This window comes from Cornus florida, unplaced genomic scaffold, assembly GCF_030987335.1.
Source record: "Cornus florida cultivar Cherokee Brave unplaced genomic scaffold, ASM3098733v1 CherokeeBrave_3.0.0_Hap2_Chr11, whole genome shotgun sequence".
Taxonomy (NCBI): domain Eukaryota; kingdom Viridiplantae; phylum Streptophyta; class Magnoliopsida; order Cornales; family Cornaceae; genus Cornus; species Cornus florida.
In genome coordinates, this window is record NW_026775581.1 from 133,168,071 (window position 1) to 133,186,044 (window position 17,974).

General features: G+C 33.1%; 1 protein-coding gene and 1 long non-coding RNA gene across 2 annotated transcripts; one reads left to right on the forward strand and one right to left on the reverse strand.

Annotated features, from left to right (window-relative positions):
• The first annotated feature begins 820 nt into the window (after positions 1-820).
• LOC132285676 (uncharacterized) lies at positions 821-12,037 on the forward strand. The gene is made up of 3 exons (XR_009472588.1): positions 821-1,048; positions 5,814-5,901; positions 11,343-12,037. It is a non-coding gene; the product is annotated as an uncharacterized LOC132285676 (long non-coding RNA).
• Positions 5,985-6,978, reverse strand: LOC132285675 (basic leucine zipper 43-like). The gene has a single exon (XM_059787868.1). It carries the CDS (start codon positions 6,773-6,775, stop codon positions 6,221-6,223), a length of 555 nt encoding a protein of 184 aa, XP_059643851.1. The 5' UTR covers positions 6,776-6,978; the 3' UTR covers positions 5,985-6,220.
• Positions 12,038-17,974: the final 5,937 nt, after the last annotated feature.

Consider the following 17,974-nt stretch of genomic DNA (forward strand, 5'->3'; position numbering starts at 1 on the left):
TTGTGAGCAAGAGTGTTGTTTGAGAATTTACCTTAAAAAAAAAAAAAAAAAAAGACAATTACCTAGAGCCTTGCATGAAAAATGCCCAAATTGAATTTACATTGATAATAATCTTCTCACTTATTATTTTTTAAACTATTTTTTCTCTTATACTTCTTCAAATTCACTAATTGTATGATTGTGCACAAAGCCCTAATATCTCATGATGAGCTTTCTATTTGAAAATTCTCTATAATTATTGAGACTCAAAAACAATTAGAGCTAAGAATAAAAAAATAATTTTTCATTGACAATGCTATAACTTTATCCATTAGAAAATATCATTTGGGTTGTTTTAACCAAAAATTGGATAAAACCTTCAAAATTTTGCCAACTATTTTAATAAAACCTTCTTAGTTTATTACTCTACTTGCATGGAGTTTTAGGATCCATTATAGGATCAACTGATCAAGCATGTAGTCCATAGAATTAATTAAAGTGGCTTAATACAAATTGGTGAATATCCAAACAACAAGACGTCACGTGTTCAAGTCACAAATATGACCGTAATAACCATTTTTTCTATCACAATTTGCTGTAATTTATTACTATTTGCACGTTACTTTTACTTTTTTAACACAATTATTTTATTTTTTAACATACTAATTTTAAACACATTAATTCTAATTTTCAGCCGATCGAAAATTTAGCTGGTAGATTTAATAGATTAAAACAAAATTTAATTGTGTTCAAAAACCTTACAATAGGATTAGGGCAACATATACGGATTATAATACATACAACGGGTATAAAATATACGAGTCACACAGTCACACACAACAAAGAGTTCATCAAAACGTTACACGTTATTTATCAACGCGCGCTTTGAACCTTTTTGAGTCTGAAGCTGAAAGGAAATCAAATTCCGTTCTTCTTCGCAATATTGGAAAAAAATAATTTCCGTTCCTGGGGTTGTGTTTCAATGTACCAAATCGAAGAGAACACGAACAAAGCCTCTCGACGTCTGGTTTCTAGTTCCAAATTCCATTTTCTGTTTGCTCCTTCGAAGGTAAGCAAATTTACTCCTCTTTACATGAAACAAATTCTCATAAACATTCTCTTTCATTTTCCTGGTAAAATTCCGGAGGAAAAGAAAAGAAAAAGAAAAATAATCTTTCTCAATTTTCCCCTTCTTGATTTTGATTGTCATGACTTTGAAAGTTCAACTCATATTATAATTACAATATTTCCGTCTCCTACTTTGCTAATCTCAAACAATACACATTGAATATTTATCATTCATATCAGTACTACCAACTCACGCATATGTGTTTTGGGTGTATATATAATTATATATGTATATATATTATCATTACGTATATACATCTGTGTATATATATTATATTTATACCATTCATCTACTTATCAGTTTTTATTATATTTTTTATTTTTTTATTTCTGTGAAATCCAGTGAAGACATATGAGAAAGATAGTCTTGATTTAAACAATTTTCAGTATTCATAGTGTTTGGGGACTATCTTGTTTTCTTTATTGGATCTTTATCAATTAATTTAGGTTTCATTACGAAGTACTTGTAATCGAGGTTTTTGGAAATGCTAGGCTATGAGTCTGCTAGAATCTCAAATTTAACTGTGAACTTGGATACATTTCGTTAGCTTTTTAATGTATGTTTCAGACGTCTGGCAAGTTTCATGGTTTAGGTGAATGTCTAATGAGAGCGTGTCAGTCCTTGTGGTGTGTCTCAGGCTGTAATTCTTGAGCCTCCCCTGGAGGTTACCCTAAAAACCTTTTAAAACTTAATAAATTAGTGTAATTCTTCCTTACATTTTGCTAGCAAAATGTAAGGAAGGAAAATAAGACACCAAATTTTTTTGCTAATAATTCTTTAGTTTTTTTTGGTCCCACTATGAGATAGCCCTTCCCCTTGACCTCCCTACGAAAATGGAGGCAGGTTTTAAACCTAGGTCTCTAGTATGATTACTGAGAGATTTTACCGATTAGGTTAGTTGGCCCTTCTTCCAAAACTCAAATTATATCTAATTTATCCTCAAGTTTGTCTTAATTATTCTTTCTATATAATATTTATGCACATATGATACTATATTTTACTTCACATGTTCATATAAGCTAAGGTGCCGGGTTACCCATATATGTTATTTGCTTTTGATTGCAAAAAACATAATGACTGAGGACAAAAAAAAAACAAAGTTAGTAGATAGATTTGATGTTTTAGATGAGAGCTGCAAGATTTCATCTTCTTATTTATATATGGCGTCCTTTTTGCAATTAACTCTCTTTCTCTCTCTAGCAAGACAATGTCCTGCATACTGCAACAGATACTCTGCACTATTATCCATTCTAAGAATCATATAACCAAATCTGCCTCCAAAGACTTTAGTGAAAAAAAGGTATATAGCCCCCCAAGTTAATTTTTTATTCTATTTTTGGTGCTCAATTTTTCAAATCATTTTAGCTCAGTGAACACCATCTAATCGATGAACTTGGCAATTTACATTGGAGCTTATTTAAGGCATACGATGTTAAGTCTTTTGTGTTAGTCTAATCTATAGTTGTTAAAGGCGCGCCTAGGCTCCAAAAAAGCCCCAGGCTCGTCAAGGCTCAGTTAGAGCGTCTCAACCTACTACAGGCCAGGCCCCTTCAATCAGGCTAACATAAAGCCCTCGGGCTCAGGCTTTTTAGTAGGCTCCAGGCTCAAAAAAGGCGCGCCTTGTATTTTTTAATCATTTATTCATATCATTTTCTTATTTACTTATTGACTACTAAATTAAAAGGTTCTATATCATATACCGTATTGTTTATCCTTATGAAATATTTAACAAAATTCAAAAATTTATGGTTCACTACTTACATTAACTGCAATTACAACTTGATTATGAATATATATAATAATACATGCATTATTATATACATGCGCCTTACTTCGATCAGGCTCGCGCCTTATACTGCGCCTTGCGCCTAGGCTCCAAAAGGCCTAATCTGTCTGGTTTCCTTATCACTCGTTAGTATCATCACATTCTCTTGTTGAACTTTTTACTATTCTCTTATGTTATTTTTCTGTTATCTAATATGAAACTCTTGTCTTGTTGGGACATCCCTTAAATATGAATTGCCCCATCTATGCCATCAATAAAAAATTAAAAATTGTGGAGTTCACCAATTTACATGATCATGTATAGCTTTTCCTTGAATTAAAAAAGAAAAAGAAAAAGAAGAAACAAAACAAAACAAAATTATAAACCTTTTGTTGAGATGGTCTCCACTTTCTCAAATGGCTTCAACTAAGAAGATGTTTTCCTAGGTTCAGACTCTGTAAGTGAGTTGGGTCTTTCAAATGCAAGGGATTTCATGACAGGCCCTTGCTTTAAAATCAGTTTTCTATCTAATTAGTTATTATTTCTCCATATTTTCTAAAATTCAGGATACGCATGTTGCCTCAACACAACTCAACTGAAGTGTTGGCTTGAGTTCTTTGTTGGATCATTTAAATAATTTGCCTATGAATTCTGTAAAGGTCTTTGATTGTTGCAAATTATCATCTTACTCATAGAATTTACCTTCTTATGCTATGTTGATACTTGATACAGCTTATATGTGATCAGTGGGGGTACGATATGACCAAATCTGGGAATCAAATCATGATCCTCTGGTTTCATATATTACATAAGGAATTGGATCATCTAATTTACTAGAAGAACTATGTCAAGATGTTCCATTCATGGGATGATTAGTCTTGCTCTAATCATACTTTTTATCTTAGACACTGGCATCATATTAACGTTCTTTATTTTACTCCATAATTTCTATGCCTTCTTTTATCTGTTTACAGTTCTTTGCTATTTTTTATGAAATGAGCAATCCCAACCTACCAAGGGTTTTCTACTAAATTTGTGGAATACATGTTGATTTGCTATGTTTCTATGTAATTAGTAAATACTCCAAATTTCATAGTTGCCGGTTGTGTGTTAGGCAACAAATTGAAGTCTAATGTTACTTGTTTTACATTTGATGAACTCATACTGGGATCTATGGTTGATCTGATCTTTTCCTCCTTTTTTTTTTTTTTCCTTAAACTATAAGTGCAGTTTATTGTGAATTCAGTAACCAAGCATCTAACAAACAAAAATCTAGTATTATGGAGTTGTGCGTATTAAGAATTAGAATATAGTATTATGGAGTGGTGCATATTAAGAATTGAGCGCTTCTTAGTTTGAGACCAAGTCCTAACTCCAGAGGACCAGAAATCATTGCAAATAAGAAAATTTCAACTGGTTCTCAATCTCTTTTCTAATTATTTTGATGTTCTTTTTCACATTACCATCTGATATGATAAACCATAAGGCTCTAAGAAGATTTTCATTTATTCTTTTTTTAATCATATGAATTTGGTTTATAAGTTTATTCTATCGGAACTTAGCTGCGCATGCCCTTCTAATTTTTTTTTCTTTCTTTAAACTAAATTATTGTCATGTCTTCTATGCAAGTTATTTTTAAAATGCTAGTTTATTTGATTTCCTTTTTAATTTAAATTTCAAAATTTTGGCAATTAAATCCGAATACCACGTGTTACATGAATTTTTTTAAAATTTTCTATAGTTATAGAAAGTGGTGACTGCGCATTAATTGTAAAGATTAGAACAAGCATTTCTAAGGGAATATAGATCTGGCAATCTTGTATATGAAAAAATAATGTGTACAGAATACCACATGTTACATAAATTCTTTTAAAAAAAAATTCTAAAGTTATAGAAAGTGGTGACTGCATGTGAATTGTAAAGATTAGAACAAGAATTTCTAAGGGACTATAGATTTGGCAATCATGTATATGAAAAAACAATGTGTACAGAAGATGTGCATATCTACTGTGTTCTTCTGTAGAAAATTAATTAAAGCTAGGTTAACAAGGTGATGGTGTTGAAATTTATGTGGTGTTCAGCATGATTACTTTAGGAAAATAAGAAAAGGTTAGCAAGGTGATGGGTGTTGACATTCATGTGGTGTTCAACATGATTACTTTAGGGAAATAAAGAAAAACCACAGAAACATGTAACTGTTACTTAACTGACGCAGGTTGAACGCGAATACATGTCAAAATATCTTGATGTTCATGTCACATTCCAGAACTGGCCAAAACAGTTGCAACTAGAAGGATAATTGTGCATGTGCGTGTAGCACAACCATGGAATGCCTGCATTCAAGTTTTGCCCAGTCACTTAGGAGAAAAGCTACGGAAAAGGAAAATAAAAGGATGAAAACGATGAGGACATGGCTCATAAAACTCAATGGTCATTGTAAGAAGTGGTAGAAGATAATTAATGACCTAGCTGGTATATCCCTTGTAAAAGGTGCTAGAAGATTATTATTAACTTAGCTGCTATTTCCCTTCAAAGTAATATTATTATTTTATTTATTTATTTATTTAAACTTAGCTGGTAATGTCCCTTCTTCACTCACAGGAGAGGGAGTAATTGCCCACTCACTGGATCTGCTGAACCAATCCAAAATAGATAAAATGACATATTCCTAGCGGAACATAGTTGTTGGAGTGCTCATAACTTTTTTGCATGTTTTCCTCATTTCTTGACCTCATCTCATATTGTATTATGAAGCAACAAACCTGCTTCACCATTTCTTTACCACTGTTACTCACATCACCAATTAGATTTCTATTCTAGTTCACCAGGCAGAAATATTACTTTCTATTTATAGCAATAATGTGTGTAGAATTTTATTTCAGTTATTTTCTACTTACTGATCTTGATTTTCGTTCCTCATCTTTTTGGTTTATTTTACAGGTGAATTCTTTGGCATCATGATCACTGGTTTTCTTAAGTCGATCAATGAAGATAGGATTATTGTGTAGTCTCTCATGTGTTATGACAGGTCAGTAATATCACTCTCTCTTATTTTGCTCTGTGAACCATTTAAATGTTCATGCAGTTAATTAAAGAGGTGAGACCTAGTTGGTGGAGGAATTTTATGAACCTATAAACACCTATAACTTCTATTATTAGATATGCCACATCATAAGCTAAGAATGATGTGCTCGATAGATATTATTATGGTACTCTGTTCCTACCTCGTACAGCTTATAGTGAAGGCAAATACTGATTAACTTAGCAAAGAAGAACAAAAATGGATAAAGGAAAATCTAAAAATTGTGGCCTTCTCAGTCACGAAACTCAGTGGAACTTGTGATGAACTAGTTTGCGGATTCAGCTCTGAGGTGAGCCGTGTTGCAGGGTATGTCATCCAGGTCCTCCAAAGTTGGGTAAGGACTATTGAGCTGCATGCCACTAAGCATTTGACGAAGTTCTGAAGTTTGTTCTTTGAGCTGAGCATTCTCTTGAATGACCCTGTCGTGGCACTCCGAAACATAATTCAGTTTATCTATGAGCTGGTGATTCTCGTTTCGAAGCCAAACAACCTGTGACCAGAGCTCATTCAGGTGCTTCTGCTTGCGCATACGTGATCGGCGTGCAGATTCTCTATTGGATATCATTCTTCTCTGCTTTCTCTCGTTGATGATACTTTGTTGCTCATCTGCTTCATCAGAAGTTGAGTTACCACTGAAACATGTTGACTGTAGGTTGAATTCTTGAACTTGAGGAGTGATCTGAAGATGATATAGTGGATTAGAGAATCTGCCAAACTGAACTGTGGATGTGTAGTTCTGGGGCAAACTAGATTGAAGGGGGTGTGCAATTGGGTTTGAAGGAAGTAGATAATGAAGTTCTGTAACCTCACCGGGTTGCATGGCTTTGAACTTTTTGAATGAATGGACCGAGTTTTGAGGGGAGGTTCAGATAGAGGAAATTGGTGTTGGATAGAAGCTGGAGGAAGCCTGTGGAGAGGTGGAAATTTATAGGACGGAAAAGGTTAAAGCTGCCCCACCTTTAGCAATTAGAGGTACAGGGGCTTCTTAAAGATGACCATTGGAATATGAAGTAGTCATCTACTTGTGCTTATGCGGCATCATGTTCATGCATGCATGGAGTGATGGAAATATGTGGCATTGGATTCTATTTAGGTGTAATTCACACCATTTATGGCCAATCAATGGTTACATACACACATGCATGTGATGACATATTAGTTGATATTTGCACATATGTATACATACATGGGGCATATGAATTGAGTTGTGGATAATTTGGGATCAAATGATCAATAAATGCTTGCGTCAGAGAGAGAGCTAGCTTTATATTGTGGGGAGTATCATTATTTGAAGGGGCAATGTTTTTGACGAAAAAAAAAGCAAATGAATGAAATTTGGTTCAAGAAGTCAATCTCATAAGTGGTGTATTGACAAAGCGAGCCAGTGTAAGATGGGTTTTACATTTTATTGTTAGCCAACGTTGCCCAGTGACGTAAAGGAATTGGAGGTCTGGGAAGGAAAATCCTTTTCTATAAGTGGAAAAGATTATATAAGGAATCGATGACTCAACAACCACTTTTATGAGACCCAGCAAAGAAAATAGGTACAAAATCTACTCGATCCTTAAAATTTTGGTTATTAGGAACTACAGTCCCTTCTTGTGGCACACTTAAATACCCAATCAATGTGCAGTATTATAAGGAGGGCTGTCTTAGTCATGGTAGCACCAAAAATCAGCAGAACGAGTGAATTATTATATTCTCCACTCCATTCTTTTGAAGAATGACAACAGCACCTTCCACTGTGATTGGTAAGTGATAAAGCATAGGGGAAGTGCCAATAGGTGTGATGTGATATTTTACCAAATAATATTTGCCCATTGGGGTGCCTTTGAATTCCACATGAAAAGTAATTTATTTATTTATTTCTGGTTTTGCATTGAACTTTAAAACAAAACTCAGTCATTCAGTGAACAGAATGTAAAAGAGCATCACCTAAAAGGATGAGGAAAATTTAATTTGCATCATTTAATCAAATACTAGACTCCTTTTTAAAGAATTGACTCATTTCAAGTGCTAATGAAATGAACAAGCATACAGAAAAAAAAAAAAAAAAAAATTGAACAAGCATACAGAACCTTCTGAGATTAACCTTGAACTGGTTTATGTTATGATGATGCTGAAGAAAATAAATAAATAAATAAAAAAGTTCAACTTCTGACTGGAAGGCTAGTTACAATTTAAAAAATACTGACCTCATTAAGAAAAATAGGAATTTAAGCTAGAGTTTTAAGGAAAATAAGAAATAAAAAACTACATGATAGATTTAGAGGAGAACTAAAATATAATGCCTGCTGAATAAGAACTGGGTTACTAAAATTTCTTATGGGTGATGTAAAAAATATTATATAACAATAAAATAATGATAATAGATTATTACATGCCCCAACAGGCTTCATTTGTGATCTCTAGTAATAGTTTTGTAGTGTTGCATTAAGTTTCATTAGCTTGTGTCCTGACTACTAGCGTGTGAACAAGTGGAAAAATCTTGTTAATGGTGGTGGGCATGGAGAGGTGGAAAAGACATGGATGTACTTTGAAGTGCAGTCTTCCATTAGTGCAAAGAACTTTGTAAATGCATCCAGAACCTGAATCCTATGGAGGCAAATGCTCCCTTCCTACTTTATGTTGGGTCAGGTTGAGTGGACTAAATGGTCAACAAAATCATTAGACAGATGTAGACCCCTATTTCTTTTCCTGTCTTCAAATTGCTTTTCCCTTGTTCCATTTAAATCATGTTTCTTTTCTTTTTCCTTTCCGTGTTCTAGTACAGTTTTTTTCCCATATGAGAGGACTAAGAATACAAAGCTGGTTCATGTAGTCGAATAAATATGTCAGTAGATCTTCTTGTTTAGCGTACTTGTATGAATACATTTTTAGATTGATGATATTGCACCAATTAATGTTAATAGCTGAAAATAAACCCGGGGATGCCCAACTAACCATTTCTTTCCCCCTCCGAGCAAAGAGGAATCTGTATAGTCTACTTTGTAGAAGTGAAAAGAGAAAGAAATAGAAGGGAGAGAATAAGGGAAGAAATCCGTATAGTTTTATTGTTTGGTATGGAGGATAGGAGGGAGAGTCTGGGTCAATTATAATATTCCCAGTCAGAAATTTATTTCTTTTTAGTGTAAAGGAAAAGGGAAATGAAGGAGTCCTTTTTTCACTTTTGCCCTTCAAGTATGAACATTCTTTTAATATGTAAAAGATTAATAGTTAAACACCCCCACCTTCCATCAAAAAAAAAAGAAGGAAAACCCCCACCATTTTTCTTTCATTCTTTCATTCTTTCTAAATCTAACATGACAAGGATATGACTTTTTTACGATTTATTTTCTGTTCCTTTTACTATTCCTTTTACCATTCCATTCTTTCTAATTTTCTACCCACCTTACCAAACAGAGTGTCAGATACACTTGATATTTTATCATATTTATGTCAACATCTATTTAGTGATTAATATTGATAGGTATACCACATCTATGTATATTGCCTTTTACCCTTATTTTTTTGGCAGCTTGAACCTTTTATCTTCTTATACTGATGTGAATTCTTCTGATGTATTCCAAATTTTAGGCATTATAATGATAATATTGGCATGTGAGCTCTTCCATTTTTTTTAATTTTTTTTTTGCATTATTCCTTTTTCTTTGTTCGACTTCTCAAAAGGATAATGCTCTAAATATATTTTTAATTGATTTTTTTTTTTGGCTAACGTCATCCATCCAAGTCTCTTAAGTTCTCAACTCAGTTATTCTCTCAAGCATCTGAATTCAGCAACCTCACGTGAATTTGATTCAATAGCCATAACATGCTGGTGCAAGGTTATTTCAACAGCGCAAGAAAGAAATTTCTGAATCTTTTCAAAAAAATTTAATCAGCTGGATTGCTGGAAAGCATTTTCTATAGGACTTAACCATGGTTATTAGCTTGGATTTATTGTGCTAACTGTTTTGCATGTTAGTTAAAATCATAGCTTTGCCTATTCCTGTAGTCTTGGATTTCATAAGAACCAGGCTGAACTTGGTCTTAACACTTCCCTGGATGGACAAGTTCCCTCATATTATATTACAGAAAGTCAAGTCTCCCCCTCATAATAGATTGGTTAGGGCAGTGAATTGATATTTTGTTCTAAATAAATGACGCTATAATTAGTCCACTTGATATTTGGAATACTGTTCTTTTAATCAATAAATTTGATGAAAAATGTTAGCATGGCCAGTTTTCTGTACAAAGGACAAGCTTTACGGATATGAGAGAAGGCATTAGGATCCTCTCCAGTGCACTGCATAATCTTGTGCATTTTTAATCGAGAGTGCACACTATCGAATGTGTGACACTAATGAACACTTCTGCAACATATTTGATTTAACCAATACTTTTCCCTTAGGCACTATCTGATTGCCTCCAAATTCCCGAGAAATTCTAAGTTCCTAAAGAGGCATGAATATATCTGCATATATACAATTACACACAAAACCACCCTCTCATTAGACGTGAAAGCAATGATTGAATACATGCTGATGCTACCCACCTGAGCCCCTCACCTGGCATGCATATCTTATCTATCTTTAAAGATTATTATACCCGTATCTTACTTTTTACTCACTATACCCTTCATAGTGTGAACCCAGAAGAATTCCAAAACATTGGCAATGTCAATTTGGGAATTCTGAAATTGCTGGATATCTGACGATAAGGTTCACTGCCCTAAAATGACGGACTTGGTCATGCACGGAGGGGTACTTGATTTAACGGCCACTCATTTCAAGTATCAAAAACACTAAAATCATTTGGAAAGACAACCTAGGCTAGGCAATGAGAAAAATCTGGACGCATGATAGATTTCATGTGTGGGCTCCGCAAGCAAGCTCGCGTGGGTGCCGGATGCACCAGCCTCTACCCTATAGGCCTGTTGTCCTAATTATCAGCTCGACGGAATCCCCCAACTCCGAAAAAAGTGTGTGTGTATGTGTGAAAACCAGCCTTTGCAGCTCCTCCCGTCCCCACCCACCATTGTACTCTATTTTGTGGAGTATTGTCTCTTGTACCATATGTGGCCATTTCTGTAACCCACTAAACCAACTTAAGCATTTTTACTTCAATTGCAATCCAATTCATGGCAAGGGAGGGCAAGTAATTTCTGCTGTTGTATGATATGTAAATTCAATCTATTTTCTTGTTTTGAGTTTTTCTGTTCACATGTTATCATATCAAATCTATTAAACAATCCTGAGTTCCGTGAGCTTATGTTTGTTCTAGTGCCTTTGCTTCATACTTGGTACTAAGCAGTACGCTTTCCATTGAAATGTGTTCGTTCATAGCAACAATAGCAAGTTGTAGAATTTATCATTTGAATAACCATGAATTTAAACTTCATTTACTAGGACTATGAACGGAGACATGCTCTACCTCTGCTGGACAAAAAATTTAATGCCCCATATCATTTGTTTCTCTAATGAGGTCATGAGATCTTGAGAGATCAGTTGAGAGTGGATAAGCTCATATCAGCCAACACCTTCTTCGTCACCCTCCTACTTTTGTTTCACTTTTTCTTATATAGACATAAATAAAAAAACCTCAATTGTATAATGATTTTATTTGTTGTTAAGTGCTTTAATAATGTTGCATCTTTTGATTGTATATGCTATAAAATATATAGTTGTGGATGGTGCATTTTCGGCTACTTGCACAGTTTGCTACATGCTTGCGTATTTGTAATAAGGTTTTGATCCACTAACAACGTGGATAATAAAGGTGTTTGGTTCTTTTTAAAGCGAATGGACTTTTACCTTTTCTTTTTTTTTTTCGTTTGTGCTAAACACCATCTTTGTCATCCTAATTGTTATTTGTTCTTGTCGTTGTCATAATGTGACTATTTTTGTGCAACATTTGCTTTGTGTTGAGTCATTTTCCTTAATGTGACACTACAGAAATTGATTCTGCAATTCATGTTGTCTCGTTAAAAAAAAGGTACTGGATTTTCCATGTAATTGTCTTCTTTTACATTTCCTGAGTTTTAAACGCATTTGCCTTAAAGTGTGTTTAGTGATGATTGTTTTATAATGACATGGGAGAACCCAATTACACACGGTTAAAACACCTAATCTTCACAAATAGTTCTGGAAGTTTAGAAGGTAATGCCTTGTAATTTTTTCAAGTTGTTACTAGTTCGATGCCAGGTCATTGTTTTTGATGTTTTCATTAGTTTATAATGCTACATAAGCCAACTCGGCAAAGCTGAATCGGCCTAAGATTAATATATATATATATATATATATATATATATATATATATATATATATATCATATGATTTTCCGGGAAATTTTGGAATATGCCTCTCTGTATTATTGTGGTGACGATTGTTGGTATAATGGATCTTAAAAGACTACCCTTTCAAACCAGAGGTGATATGCACCCTTTTCTGTAGACATGGTTAATCCTTCGGTGCTTCTATGTTTATCTGCCTCTTGTTTCTAGTGTCTTATTTTCAACTGACTATAATACTTTTTGATGTCTTTATCCACACCTTCGTGATTAAATTACCAAATTGTTCTTAATCAAGGTTTATAGACTGTGAACGCATTTATAGCCCAACAGTTGGGTTGCTTCCCGTTATTCTTGGAGGTCCGGCTTCGATTTCTTGTCAGGACAAGATTTAGATTTTGAGGAGAATGACATCAATATCTTCATGAAAAGAATTGACTGATTAGTTTGATTTTCTTCAAAATTTCATTCACAAAATAATCATTACATTACTTTAAATAGTTATTATTTAATAGTTATGGTTCATATTATTTGCACAAAGTGATTGTTATTTTTAAATAATAATTAAAATTATGTGATCATAAATAAATATAAAATCAAAGTGTTATCAAACCAATGCTTTCATTTTCAAACCCCAAATGATTGAGGTAATAATTTTTAGTCCCCACACTGGGAAAAAAGGGTACCCTACGCGAGAAAAAGAGAGTGTTGTTGAATCAAAAGGCACTAGCAAGAGGCAAAGGCATAATAAGGTTTCTAAGTGCTTTGTTTGGTTGCATAAAGTGGACATTAAAAACAACCATTAGCCATGGTCAGCCACTCCATTTGTGAAAATGACATATATTTGTATACTTTTTTATTCATTTTCCATCTGTGACTTATTAAGACTAATGGAATTCATATATCTTTAAAGCCCAAAAAAAAAAAAAAAGGGTGAATCAAATTACAATAGTGCAGCTGCCATTGAATTGAATAACCAGTAATGTTAGACACACATCTCATTTAGTAATGCATTTGTCAACCTATTATCTTATGTATAAGATACATGTATAAATTTTATAGTTATATACTACAATCGCATAAAAATTGTTGTCTTTTTTTTTTTTTTTTTATAATCTAATTTTAACCATTAATAACTTATGCAGTACTATAAACCTGGATCAAAATTTTCTCTTGCGCTTTATTATATATGTTCCAGTTGGTAAGAAAAATATTGGGATGCACGATAGGAAAATGTTGAAATAAAAAGCAAAACGTCACATCATTACGTGTATCACTAATTTTTCTCACCGGCTAAGACAGATACAATGTAACGCATGAGCGGGTTTAATCCTATAAACTTAATCCTTTGTAGTCAAAGTTTGACAAAAAGGACATTTCATTAGTTAGTGGTAATTTTGGTATAAGAAAAAGGACCCCTTACCACAAAATGTAAGAAAAATCAATAAAAGATAATGTCATTCATACCGTCATTGCTTGATGAAATAGTAACAATTTGTTGAAAGTCTTTCATGGTCAATTGTACACTATCATTTTGTACCATGTTATGTTTAAAAACACGGAATGAACCTCTTATTTACTTCAAAGTCTTGATTTTTTGTATATTACTTTTACAGGATAATGCTAAAGGATATCCAGTCTTGTGATATTCACACATAATTCTGTCATGCACAGCGCATAATGCATATGCCCTCATTTTCACAACATGGGTGTACACTTGTAGGGGTGGGTATTTGATCTGTCAATTCGCAAGTCTGATTTAATTTGTGCAGACCTGATTGAATTGTTAGATTCATAAATTGGTGGTGATTTTTTTTTTTTTTGCCTATTTGGTACCCACACACCTCGAAATTATTTACACACACATGAAACCTGATCAAGACCTAAGTCTTTTCTAACTAAGCCAATCCCTTGGAATTAATCGGTGGTGGATTCAATAATATGAAATCCGTAGTTTATAGATCATAATACAAATTAGGCTGTTAAAAATCTGATGCATTGGTAATTTGATCTGATTTGTTCCGTGATATATATATATATATATATTCTAAGAATGTATTATTATTGATCATTTAATATCCTGTATTAAGTAATGATTATTTAAATATATAAATTAAAATTTTATTTTCATAAAATTTGTTATCCCACACATCAATGACAAATTAAGATTTTTCAATCCCTTTGAATCAAATCAAAATAGAATTGATGTAGTCACCACTAAAACGTTGCATAAGGCACTCCAACACACAAAAACACACTCGAACGCGTAACAACCACACGCAATCACAACCTTAAATATCACACAAACTTAAAACATAGGACTGCAACACGGCACTTGTGCCACAACACCCTATCAGCTTTCGACACAGTTATTCAAAACATCTCATTACACAGCAAAATTTCAATGATGTAAAATCTATCACTATATCAATAATAAAACAAAAAACAACGGTCTTCTAATAATTTTATTCTCTGAAAAGCTCTAAGAACCAAAAAAAAAATAATAAAAAAAGCTCAAGAATCCAAAAGTAAAGGAATTGGGACCGTACACGCTTGCCAGCTTAATTGTAAGATTTTGGTGGTACTTTTTGTATATTTTCCTTCGCAAAGGTTTGAAGTTAAATGATGCGATGCACATGATTTGTAAGCAGTTAGTGAGGTTTGAACTTAAATTATGTCTATAGTAATTTTTTAAGTTTCGACTTCGAGACTCATCAAATGTTGGCTAGCTCGAATATATATATATATATATATATATATATATATATATAGTGTTTAACAAAGGTCTAAGTTAAGATTATATAAAATAATTTGTTAAAAATTAATAAATAATTTATTTTTGTTAAGTTTTAATATTTTTTTTCTTCATAAGTATTTTACAACCAAATACCAAAAAACAAAGAAAATATTTTTCAGAACACCTGTTTAATTAAACTCCTACGACGCTGGGTGCAAGGATGACTGTCATGCTTGTTGGTAGGCAGAAGTACTTGAGTGGAATGATTCCAAGAAAGAGGCGTGTAGGCCTCACATAATGGCATGTTGTCATCGCCTGCACAAACTAGTTGAAAACTAAAGCCTTTTCCTGATGAGGGCTAAGGTAGGCCAAAATCAGTTAGCATGATCATAACTCATCAGAAGGAAATACATACATGTTTGGCTAATAAAAACCACATATAGGAACTCCAACCTCTATTGTCAAAATCAGTCTCAAACAACTTTAAAGATTTGAACTCTACTATTTTTTTCTACTACATGTTATAATAAAAACTAATCACAGTTGAAAACCATTAATATAGTTACATTATATAATGCTACTGCTAAGTCTGCCAACAATATCATGCACAACACAACGCACATTATCGCTATATGTTTCCCAAGCCCACCTAAATTAAACTACAAAAGAGCATCTGAAACCAATAAATAAACACCAGTCAGTCTATTCAAGAAGCTATGGATTGTCATATAATATCCAAAATCCTAAAATAATATATATATATATATATATATTCCCAAAATCCCTAAATTTCATCATGAACAACTCTAGGAATTCAAGTTTACTCTTAACACAATTAGAAAATACACCTCAGGTCTAAAGTGTGCAAATTTCCCACATGTCTTCTTCCAATGGGCGCAAATAACTTTATGTTTGGGCTTCCTTAGTGGTAGTTTTTATTACAATCGAAGTTTTCCACAATACATCATGATTAAGTGGTAAAAATCACCTCGTGAAATAATATGTCATTTCCTCCATTTGAAATGAGTGGTCTAGAAATGGCCACGTCAGTTATGTTTGGGATGCACTGTAGAAAAATGTTACGATGCATTGTAAGAAAATGTTAAGATACACTTTCATTCACAAAAATGAAGGAGATAGACTACTGTGCAAATGAAGAGGATCCTTGTCAATGATTAAGTACCAAATCTCAGTCCCTTCACATGTCCGGATTTTTCTACAAATGGTTTCATTCCATTTTACTAGATTTAAAAGGGAATAAAAACCATGATGATGTTAGTTCAAGTATAAGAGGTTTCAGGTCCTGATACGACACATTTGATGGCTGGAATTGTCACCAATTCAAATTAGTTAAGACATTGTAAAGAAAAATTATATATTTCTAAAAACTTCTCTAGAAGAATGCTTTCTTTCTAATGAAGCATGTTAAATGGTTCTTTTTCCCTTTTTTATTCTTTTTTTTTTTTTGGCAGGTTGATTAATACTTCGATTCTGAATTTGAAGAGGTTCTTTGTTTGATCTCCTTATGTTACAATACACATTTTTATTATATATATCAGTGCACCGTGTCTATTACGCAAATAAATAGTCATATGTCAGAGAAGCTTTGGAGGATGAGAATGTGCAACAAATACACATGGCTGCTCATGAATAGATGATAAATCCAAAGATAATATTTATAGTAGTATAAAACTTAAATGTCATATTGAAAACCTTCTGAAAAAAAGTGACTTGCGGCAATAATAGGACACAAATCAAGACTTTTAGCAATCCGGGTTACTTAGAACATTGAGGTGTTCTTTAATATATTTGCAAGGAATTATTTTCGAGATTCTAAGAGAAGGAAAATATTGGGAGCACAAAGAAATACTCTTCTGTCTCAAAAGAGACATTTATTTCGGGACAAGGACAGGAACAGAGGTAGTAACTGAAGATTCGTATGTAAACTAGGACATGTATTCCAAGACAATAACTAGGCATCAGCACTGGAAAGACAAGAAGAGACTTCACAACTTAGGTACCAAAAGTTGTCCTCAAATCGCTAGTCTTTTCAATAGTGATTAAGGAGAGACTTATTGGACATATTAAACAAGAGGTCCAATTGCTATTATTCTAAGCTAATGTTATATTCTAATTAACAAACCAATGTACCAATTAAGGCAACCACTTGTAAAAATAATGCCAAAACTTGTGTAAGCACTTAATCTACAGTTCTACACCTCCGAGCACCTCGCATCGGCAAGCCACTGATGCTTTTCTTCTGAATGGGGAAATAAGCTTAGTGATACTACTAAGGAGAGATTAAATGAACATCAACCATAAGAAACCCCAAAAAAGTGACAATATCCACAGTCTTGGATGGATTATCCACTATATGGGTGGTTGAGGTGGATATTGTTTGTGGCCTTAAGAGTAGTCTCGATAAAAGGGAGTGGTACATTTATATTTTGTGTTATCATCAATATTGATGAAATGAGAAAAGAATTACTACAACCAAAAAAAAAAAAAAAAGGAGCCCTTTTCTGCAAGACAATTATTGTTTAAAAAGAATAAAAAATTAGTAACCATGTATATGGTGATTTATTTACAGCTATTAAAAGACAACATTTTTATAGAATGCTCATTTTTAGAATTAAGATATTGAAATGGATGACAGGTGGTGCAAAAAAGGAAGACTAATATGTAATGGCGAACTATAAGGAGCAATGGATATCCAAAATGCAAGATTACAAAAAAAAAAAAACAATACAAAAGCCAAATAATCTTTTTTAATACAAGTAAAATACAAGGAAACCTTCAAATGAGTATGATACCTCACAATAGCTATTTTAATAATAAATCTATCATAGAATAGAACAAATTCCATTTGGCAGCCCTTCATTGGTTTCCTCTACTCCTTATTTTACAGGTAATGTAGTTTAGGGACAGTACTCAAATGATTTCTTTGGCAGACATACCATCGACTTCAAAACTTTTTCAAAGACGGCAAAATTTGTTATTTACCCTACTTTGAA

Coding starts and splice junctions, on each gene's coding strand:
- LOC132285675 (XM_059787868.1), bottom strand. CDS start 6,775: ATGCAACCCGGTGAGGTTACAGAACTTCATTATCTACTTCCTTCAAAC.